Raw genomic sequence first — 10,194 nt, forward strand, 5'->3', positions numbered from 1 at the left:
ATATATATATTATATATATATATATATATATATATATATATATATATATATATATGGTTATGTTTGTGGGCAATAAAAATAGATGCTGTTCATTATCCTACTGTATGCATGAAAGCTCTCCATGCTGTTTATTTTATTTCACAACTATTTAAAATTTTCCAGACGTGTTCCATCATTGCCAGAAACAGTTCAAGTAGCTTGTGGAGCATCTCATACAGTATCCTTAAATGGAGGCAAGTTCTGCTTTTAGTCAGATTGAAATCTCATACTTTAATAGGCTACTGCTAAATTTTTCAGGTGGTCGAGTATTTATCTGGGGACAACAATCTGATGGGCGAATACGACATTCCCCTGCTGAAGTTGAATTATTCGTTTCTGTACCTATTATTCAGAGTAAGTGAAATTTCTTGTGATTTAAATTGTATAATGTTATGTCTATATTATTTTTAAATTATTTTTTGTTCTTATGTTAACGTCAGTGTTTTTATTTAGTCAGTGCTGGGAATTTGTTCACAATGGCCTTAACAGCAAGTGGAACGTTATTTGCTTGGGGAAGGAACGAAGAAGGACAACTTGGAAACTTTACAAACAGAGGTGCGTTTGCTTTTGGGCCTTAGGACTTGAAGAAAATGATGCAGTGAGTTCGGGAAGGAATGTGAAAAAAACATGTGAAAGGCAGTCAATCAAAATCCATTTTATTTCTTTGCATTTTGCCGTGGATTCGAAAGACATTTTTTGAAGTTTAACTTCTGCTGATTTTCGTTAAGTCTCTCAATCTCTGTCAAAAAAGAAGAAGAAGAGAATATTGAACAAAAAAAGAAAAATTTGTGGATCTTCCCACCAATTCGAGACATTTTTGGCATTAACTTTGATATTTTCAGATGTCATTAATCCGCGTGAAGTACCAAATATTAATTCTGTGGTGGTAGTTGAGTGTGGTGACAGTCACTCCATTGCACTCACTCATGAAGGACGTGTATTTTCATGTGGCAGCGATTCGTTTGGACAGTTGGGTTGTGGTCAGCCAAGTAGGTCACAGAACTGTATGAGAGGTATCACCGAAATGCTTGGAAGCCATGTAACGAGAATTGCTTGCGGAAGGTTTATTTTGGTCAATTTCGAAGCAAAAATTGGTTCTTTCTCAATCATATTCACTGGCTGTTTAGATGTCACACGATCGTTGTTGCAAATGGCAAGATGCATACGTTTGGGTTGAATAGCAACGGACAACTGGGCCATGGAAATACACGGAATCAAATTACACCGCGTATGATTGATTCAGTCGAGAATGTAGCATCGGTGTTCGCGGGTTGGGATCAAAGCTTCTGCTTGCAGATTCGTACAAAACATGCGTATGTAAGCATTTATTTACTTCGTTTTCAAAAAGAGTAGACAGACTTTTAGTTGTGAAATTTTTGGATGCAAGCTTAAAATTTAAATGGATAAGTTAAGAATGCAAAGTAAATGATGAGGTGTTTGTTGGTAATACAGCAGTCTCAAGGATGAATTAAAGGAATATTCAGGAAGTTCTTTCTGGACCAAGCAGCTCTCTTCAAAAACCGAAGTATTTGTCTTTGCAACGTGTTCGTGATTTATTCGCAGTTGGTGACAAATTAACTATTATTGGGTTGGTGACAAATTAACTAATTTAATAATTTAGATTTCGAAGAAAATTCTACAAAACAAAGTATAAATACTCTGTTTCTGCTTTCCCTTCAATCTTTCATGATGATTTCCAGCGAGTCAGCTTTTCTATATTTATTAGAGTATTTATAGAGAACTGGAATCTGTATTTTCGTCTTTATCTTCAATAAATGCCTCATTTCTTTACGAAAATGAAAAAAGATATCGATGTAGTGCTTCAAACAGCTGTTTGGATTTGGATCATGTCGTGCAAGCATCCAGTATTATTTCGGAAAATACCGATGCAGATCAGTATGCGGAAATAGTCGGTTTATTTGACCTTTTTTTTGGTTTCTAATTTAGTAATTGGTTTGCAGATTTTACACAGTTAATGAACAAAAGATTTGTTAGTCCACACCCTCTTTTTTGAAATCTCAAATATTTATTAACTTATGTTAATTTTTCACATTTTCTGGTATGTTAAAGAAATTTTAGATATTAACAAGCTTGGATGCAGCAGGGATGTGGGAATTATCTTGGGAAAAAATAAGTTCCTTGGAATCCCTTCGAGTTTATCTCATTCTTCCTTCACTATATTTGTTTTCTTCACCTTCGTATACGTCTGTCAAAGCACTTCATTTGCCATTTGTTCGTTCAATTCAACTTCTCCGCGAAGCAGATAGGAAGGTGCTAGGTCGGTTGTCAGATTTTTTTTTTGACTATTTCTTAGTAAACGGTGACTTGACTATTTCTTAGTAACAGACGGTTTACTCGTTTTTTTGCATTCCTTAAACTTATATTGGCTTCTAGTTTTAATGGAAGGTCTAGTTTTTATTTAGAAAAGCATTCTTTTTTAGAGAAGTGGTGGTCGTTGTTTGAGCGACGACATTTTAATCGTTTAGTATCGGCACTGGTTAAGGCTTTGGAGCAACTTGTGGAGCATGAGCCGAATAATACTTCTGATGTTATTCCTTTCTGTTCGATTCTGTCACGGCTGAATGCCATCAACAGATCTCAGAAGTTGATCGCTTACGACAAATTTTACTTGCAAAATTTACAGAAAAAAGTTGATATGGCCAGCGATCTTGCTAGATGGGGATTTGGTGTAAGTTATTGTTGGCAGATTCACAGCTTGGTAATGCAAAATGTGAAATTGAGCAAACTGTTGAATGTAATGCCTTTAATAGCAACAAATCGTCGCACTTATTAACTATCCCATTCTTTCGAAAATATGAGTTTTATAAGAAATATTTTTTCAAATAATGCTGGCTGATGAATATGGATCGTATTACCACATAAAATTTTCAGGACCAACAAGACCTTTTCTACTGGTCAAATTATCCGTTTTTATTAAATGCGGAATTAAAAACGTATCTATTACAACTGGAAGCCCAAATTCAAATGCAGGTATGCTTGTTTATGTTTAATGTTCTATTCTAAATAGTGTTTTTACAAAGTGTACAATCAGTATTGTTTATTGTATCTTCAAGTGTAAAACGGGTAATTTATCTTCCATCTATTCTACATACTAATATCCTGTTTTATTCTTCCTAAAACTTATTTTTGGTAGATTTTATTTGCGTGGAGCAATGTTTTGTTTTCAGATCTCCATGTCAACTTCTGGAATTATGATATTGCCCTTCAATATTTCCCTTCAACCACATCCATTCTTTGAGTTATCTGTCCATCGAGATAATATTGTTGACGATGCAATGATTGCATTATTGTCATCAAAAGAAATGGATCTTAAAAAACCGTTAAAAGTATGCCTCAGTCGATGTAAAGAATTTCAAACGATTTGAACTTAAGTGTGATTCAGTAGCAGTTTGTTATCTTCCAGTTGCTATTTCACGAAATACTTCAAGCAAAATATGTTGTAGAATACTGAGTTGCTAATTTTTCCACTATTATCAGCAGGCTTATAATTTTTCGGCACCTGTTTGCTGTTCCTTCTCTACTATGCAGAATTCTTGGTGTCATACGAGGGATTTTTCTAATCCACTCCATTAGGCTCTCAATTCACTTGATTGACGGTGCCAATAATATAGTACTTTTTGGCATACCATAAGCTTGATGAACTTTGTCCTACGTTTGTAAAATCCCTCTTCCTATTTCTCTCTACACTGTTCAAGTTTAATTTTTTATGAAAAATGTGCAGTATGTCACTCTCGCAAATTTGTTACACCTTATTTCCCTATAGGTTCATTTTATCGGTGAAGAAGCAGACGATGCTGGTGGTGTGAAAAAGGAGTTCTTCATGTTGCTATTTCAAGAACTACTTCAAGCGAAGTATGTTATAGAATATTGGGTTGCTAATTTTTCTACTATTGTGAGGTAGTAGGTTTTAGAGGATAAAAAGAAGTGATTCATCGGAATTTTACGTGTTTAAATTATTGATATATTGTTTTTTATATTTTTCTATCATGCTTTTTCCATTATTTGGCTAAACATGATGTTTTATGTCTTCTGTAGAATCAGCTAATATTCGAATTTGTTTCACTTCCAATTTGTTATCACAGTGACTGCTTTTAGATATGGGATGTTTACGGAGAATGAAGAATCACATTTAATTTGGTTCTCAGGAGTAGAAACAGATCCACTGAGCTTTAAACTTGTCGGAATGCTATGTGCTTTAGCTATTTACAACAGTGTTCTTGTTGATTTTCCATTTCCTTTGGCTTTGTATAAGAAAATCTTGGATTTTCCACTGGAACTTGAAGATTTGAGCGAATTGAGTCCTGCAGAAGGAAGGTAACTTTTCTTCTGATTCAGCAGAATGGTCGTACTCGCTGGAATGATTTTTTTTTATTAATATAGTTGAACTCTCTATGACCCATATTTTCAAAATACATGCTGGAGCGATACGATATGTCGTTTTGATATAACTAGACTATATGTGAGCTGATTTTCAACTTATGTAACATCATTTAATACGTTTATGCTCACTACCGATATTTTAGATCATTGAGGAGTCTTCTGGATTATGAAGAAGATGATGTTGAAGAAGTTTTTTGTTTGACCTTCATGATTTCTATATCTTTGTTGGGCGACAGTAAAGATATCGAATTAAAAACGAATGGTGCAGAAATACCAGTGAATCAAGGAAATAAGCATGAATTTGTCCAGGTTTTTCCATTTTCATCTACTGTTTTCGTAACCCGGGGCAAGAGATTTTTAAAATATCGTGTGACTTATTCGTTATTACAGCTGCTCCAGTTGTATTTCCTTTATATAAAGCTGGACTTTTTCATTTTCATTTGATTCAAATTAACTTTCCATTTGGGATGGTCATATTTCCTTGTACAAATGTTTTGCTTATAATTCAATATATATTTTTGAAGAAGTTTAGCTTTATATAAAGAAACGCTTGGAAGAAGGCTGTGAGGGTGAAATAGATCGTCAAATGCGTTCGTTTGCTGAAGGATTCGGAAGTGTGATGCATTCAAAAATCATGAATTTCTTTCAACCACAAGAGCTTATGGAAATGGTTGTTGGCAATGAAAATTATGATTGGAATCTGTTTCGAAGAGTACGGTTTTTTTAACCCTTTTCCAGTATGAAAGAGCTATAAGCCAGTATTGATTAACTCTTCGCATCTTTTATTATACAGCTTTTGAAAGACTTCATTTAAACCTTATCTGTAGGTTCCGAACCATGTTGCAAAAGCTGGAATGGAGTTTGCATATCACTCTGCTGCTTATAATGAAAATCGTTGGTTTCAGAATGCAGAATATAAAGGGGTATATCACGCACGACATGAGGCAGTCCTTTGTTTCTGGGAAGTTTTCTTTGAGTTAAATATTGCTCAAAGGAAGAAATTTTTGCAGTTTTTAATGGGAAGCACGAGGATACCGATTCAGGTTTTTCATATTACTAACATAATCCAGCAAGCACAGATTTCAGAAATATAACTCCGCTTTTAATAGTTGCACAATGATTTGGTAGAAATGGTGTAATAAGATTCAAAATTTTCGCTTTTATGGTTAAAACAATTTGGCATCTTCCGAACAACATTTATTGCTAAAGTATCATTTTGCTGATTATACATTGCATACAAGGTTTAAATCCATGAGTGATTTCATGAGTGAATTTCTTAAAATTCTAAAAATATTTGATTTAAAGGGCATGTCAGCAGTGAGGATGCGAATACAGCCATGTGATAAGAAAGCACTGCCAGTAGCGCATACGTGTTTCAATTTGCTCGATTTGCCGAATATCACTGATCGAGAGGAAATGCGACGTAGGTTACTTATATGTTTGGAACACAGTCATGGTTTTAATCTGGTATAGCTGTGCTTCATGTGATATTGTCGTGGAAATTGTGATAAAGATTTCGTTGATTGAAATAGGATTTATTCTTCATGTGCTTCATATGCGTTACCAGACAATTTTTAGAGAATATCAAGACCAGAGTCGATTACTAGATTGTTCTTTGCTGTTACTGGCGAGGGAAATTTGGTGGGAACTTGACTGAGGTTGTAGTCTGGTATAGAGCTGAAACCAATCGTAGCGCGCTGATGACCGAATGAGCTCAGTGAAAGAGTTTTCTGGATGTCTTCAACTCTTTATATAGTGGGAATTAATTCCAAACATTGCACATCAGATTGGTTGTCAAACCAGAAGGTAAGAATCGGATAAAATCGGATAAATGATCCATCACTTTATGCATGGAAACATTGGTTTACAATATTTAATCATTGCACGCAAGATTGGTTATTATCGATCCAAACGAATCAAAAGTATTCATGTTGTATTTTCAATTTCTTAAAGTTTTGGTTATATCGATCAAAAACAAAATAATTTTTGGTGTGTATCAGCTTCAACGTACCCTTCAAGATGCTGAAATGTGTTACATAATATTTATGCTTAAAAGATGAAATTAAATAGAACATTTTACGGAAAAAAGGACATACTCTCCATGAAGTGATATGGAAAAAAATTAGACATCAGGTTGATTCCTGGTTGGTGAACGCAAAGCAGATAAGGAAGAAGTGCTCGTAGAATCAAGGTGTCGTAATATGTGAGATGGAGTAATTTGGTTTAGTCCTTAAAAAGCAAATAAAAAAATCGACGTCTTTTATAGTTATTAAGATTTCCTGTTTCTTATGATTTTTGTAAGACAAATGTTCCATAACCATAACACATAGCGCAAGCTATGTATGATTGCTAATTAACATGGAAACTGGTGATATACTTTCTAGTGTATCTTTTCTGATCATTGTAATCGACATTATCTCTTTACTGACTTCTTATATCATTTGCTACCGACTTTGAATACATCCCTATTTGGCTCAATTAGTGGATGGAACTTACTCTATCAGCGAATCTAAAAGATGGAGCTGGCCCCTGTTATAAAAGGGAGTATGCTATAAACGATCACTAAGTAAGTGTAACGAATGACTCACGCGGTCTATTTTTTGTTACTGCAGAACTTTCATATCGAGTGAAAGGAATAAAATCCCTCTGCTTTGTAGTACATTTAATGGAGTCGGGTGTAATTATTTCGACTTTCATCTAATTTTATTGATTTTACAGTAATTTTTCATGAAAAGACGAAAAATATCACTTTTTTTCGTTTGTATGTTATGAGCTTTAACAGTTGTCCATCAAAAGATCAATTTAAGACTCAGAACAACATGCAGAAACTGATTCGAGAAAGTACCAATTGAAAGTGCCGTCACAAATCAATCTGTGTTATGCACCGCGCCAAAATCAAATTTTTCTCCGACGACTGACAGGTTCTTTTCGCGCCTCTTTTTTGAAATGAGCCAGGCCGTGACATAATCTTTGTACCTGCCATATTTTTTTCTCCCTTCCATCCATGAATCCAATTACCAATATTTTGGTATTGCTAATGCAAATGCGGCTTCAAACTCGAAATTAAAATACTCTGAGAATCGACTCTTGATCTGGAAAGGTGGGCAAATTTATCAGAAAACTACATTTTGAGTAATAAAAGATGTCCGAGATGCGAACTTTTTTAAAATTAGGTCAGAGAGAATTGGGAGGATTTTAGGACGTTTCAACTATGAAAAATTCACCAGGAAATGTAAGAAGATACCCACCTTCTTTGTCAATGACCTCTTAAAAATACTCGTCTTCGAAAACTCTGACATGCAATCTTGCTTCCGATATCTTTGCCTTCGTGGAGTAGTGCCGCCTATTTCTGCAAAATTGTTTTGTAATTTGAAGGCGAATTAAGCATTGCTAAATATTAAATATATAATTGACGCTGAAATAACGGGAAAATGACATTTAAAACCTAACCATCATCGCTTAAACTTATGGTATTTGCATCATCACCAGATATCGATCTGAAACTGGTATTCGTTCTAGCAGATGGTTCTCCTATAAAAATGCAAATGGTTCCTTTTTATTTGACATATGTTTCCAAAATACAATAACGTAAATTTTTAGAAAAATAAGTATGAATAGCCCTGTTATTACACTTCTATTTTAATTGCAACTGTTATTCGTTAGCAATGTATTTGATGCTGGAACAACCAGAAAATGACATAGGTGTGAGATGTAATTTCATTCGCTCAAGAAAATGACATAGAACAACAGGAAAGTGATATGAAAGTCTAGGCTTTAAAACAACACTTCCTGTTTACTTTTGTTCTAGAAGACGTTTACAACACCAACTTTCATATCTTCTATTATTCAATTCTGGCAGTCATATTTATGAATTCCTACCTTCTGGGTATAATTTCATTCGCTCAAAATCGTTAGTTAATTCTTCATTGCGTGTCCTCATGAATATAGTCTCTTCCTCATTCATATCTGAAAAGTACCCGTAATATTGTACAACTGTATTGTAAATGACGTGATTATAAATTTTTCTTTGCCGGTAATCGACCTTTCATTACAGTACATGTGAAAAAAACTAGTGTTTTGTCTCGAAATTTACAATAACTGCTGTTTATTGATCGTTACTCAACATAAATCGAAGATATAATTTTAGAAGGCTCAAAATTTTTCAAAGAATTAGACCGTCTGTTTGTTCCAAAGAATGTTTTGTTGTAAGCAGTTGTCTTTGTTCCTTTGATCGTTTTTCCGGAGTAAGATTATCTACAAATTATCCATGAATCATTTCATTTGACTCTATTATTTTAAACGTATTATTAATACATTGGGATTCAATTAATAACGCAAGCAAAAACAACCACAGAAAAAATTTTAAGAAAACAAGCAAAGGCATAAATTACAAATAATTACATGATTTCTCTCTCCTCCGTTTCACCGGTGTTTTTGAAATGTTCTCTTCATCGATTTGTATGTTTCCGATATGTGTCTGGAACAGATTTGTTCAAATTTTTTGTAAAATTCAGAAAATTTTGACAGAAATATTCAAATATATGTCAAGATAATAAGATATAATGTGATAAGTTGATTTTATGCAACAATTTTAATTTTTTTTTTAATTAGCTTACGAGGATTTAGATGAAGTATGACAAAAAGAAACAAGTTTGGTATATTACCGCGTTACTGGCAGTGGATAGTCATTAAACAATCATGCTCAAGAAGAGCTAGCTCATGTATTGTATGCAAATGACAACTTACAACTGAAGATAATTAGAACAGAAAAGTCAGATATGCCAGCAGATTTGAATACTTGTACTATGAAGTATTTTAAAATACAAAAAAAAAACGAACCACCAAAAATTTGAAATCGGCACTTGCGACATTTTCACTAATACGACACATCTCAACTTTTACATTACGTGGTTCATTACCCAGCAACTCTACCTGAGCACAAGTTGTAAACTTTTCACAATTTTTTGTGATTTCATTGAGGTCATTCAATCTGTAAACAAAATCGAAATATTATGATTTTTTCTTTTTTTTTTAAACAGAAATGTGAATGGAAAAAGATCGAAAAAAACTAACGTATTGGGTATTAAGCATTTCATCTCTAACATTAGAAAAAAAGCGTAAACAATTTTAATATCTTCTCCAATCATCAGAGAGAGAATTTCAAGAAGATCACTGAACGACTCGCTGAAATATGGCGACGCGCTTTGGTAAATAACATCCACCGCTAGAATATTACTAACTGAATTAATGGAAATATGCATATGCCGCTAAGTAAAGAAACATGAAAATAATAATAACGCTATTAAATTTTGATTATAATCACTGGTATTTTAGAAAAGGTAACTCAGTAAATATGCAATGTCATACCGGGTGTATAGATCATTGGGGTATAAATTAGTTCGCCAGAAGTAAATTTGAGCAATCCAGGACAATATATTGGTCGTGGATATGGCTTAAAGAAAATTTTAGAGCATGTTTTGAAATATCAATTTCTTACTAGTTAATGTTGTAGGCCATTCAACTAACAAGCAATTACCTCATAATGTTCCGAGCATGGGAATAGTTGGCGCCATTTCGTTCGTAATTCATCCGAGCGACATGAACCCTGTAATAACATCAACTTCTTAGAAAGAATTTTGGGAGATTTTTTATGTATAGAAAGCGATGTACACTCCTTTCAACATGAAATGACAAAGAATATTTCATTCAAACTTTATATATATATATATATATATATATATGTATATATATATA

At 33.6% G+C, this 10,194-nt stretch overlaps 2 protein-coding genes across 3 annotated transcripts in view; one reads left to right on the plus strand and one right to left on the minus strand.

Moving 5' to 3' along the window:
* The window catches only part of LOAG_16556, a 7,617-nt gene extending 1,395 nt beyond the window's left edge, over positions 1-6,222 (plus strand). The window contains exons 3-19 of one of the 2 annotated variants that reach the window (XM_020449207.1): positions 163-233; positions 298-393; positions 493-594; positions 882-1,101; positions 1,167-1,356; positions 1,524-1,627; positions 1,777-1,948; positions 2,119-2,317; positions 2,481-2,728; positions 2,932-3,030; positions 3,228-3,386; positions 3,824-3,912; positions 4,156-4,374; positions 4,584-4,749; positions 4,973-5,152; positions 5,268-5,483; positions 5,746-6,222. In XM_020449207.1, coding sequence (XP_020307335.1) covers positions 163-233; positions 298-393; positions 493-594; positions 882-1,101; positions 1,167-1,356; positions 1,524-1,627; positions 1,777-1,948; positions 2,119-2,317; positions 2,481-2,728; positions 2,932-3,030; positions 3,228-3,386; positions 3,824-3,912; positions 4,156-4,374; positions 4,584-4,749; positions 4,973-5,152; positions 5,268-5,483; positions 5,746-5,913 — 2,698 coding nt within the window. In that variant the 3' untranslated portion in view covers positions 5,914-6,222. The remainder of the gene's footprint in view (positions 1-162; positions 234-297; positions 394-492; positions 595-881; positions 1,102-1,166; positions 1,357-1,523; positions 1,628-1,776; positions 1,949-2,118; positions 2,318-2,480; positions 2,729-2,931; positions 3,031-3,227; positions 3,387-3,823; positions 3,913-4,155; positions 4,375-4,583; positions 4,750-4,972; positions 5,153-5,267; positions 5,484-5,745) is intronic. The other variant, XM_020449208.1, reaches the window with a different exon arrangement.
* An 864-nt stretch (positions 6,223-7,086) lies between these two features.
* On the minus strand, positions 7,087-10,057 carry LOAG_09526 (hypothetical protein; the record flags this gene model as incomplete). Its single annotated transcript, XM_003145053.2, has 10 exons — positions 7,087-7,532; positions 7,689-7,789; positions 7,891-7,971; positions 8,320-8,406; positions 8,617-8,694; positions 8,842-8,917; positions 9,280-9,430; positions 9,514-9,664; positions 9,808-9,892; positions 9,977-10,057. 10 exons carry the CDS (start codon positions 10,055-10,057, stop codon positions 7,455-7,457), a joined length of 969 nt encoding a protein of 322 aa, XP_003145101.1. The 3' UTR covers positions 7,087-7,454.
* Between the last annotated feature and the right edge of the window lie 137 nt (positions 10,058-10,194).

The sequence above is a fragment of the Loa loa genome, assembly GCF_000183805.2.
Source record: "Loa loa unplaced genomic scaffold supercont3.7, whole genome shotgun sequence".
Lineage (NCBI taxonomy): Eukaryota > Metazoa > Nematoda > Chromadorea > Rhabditida > Onchocercidae > Loa > Loa loa.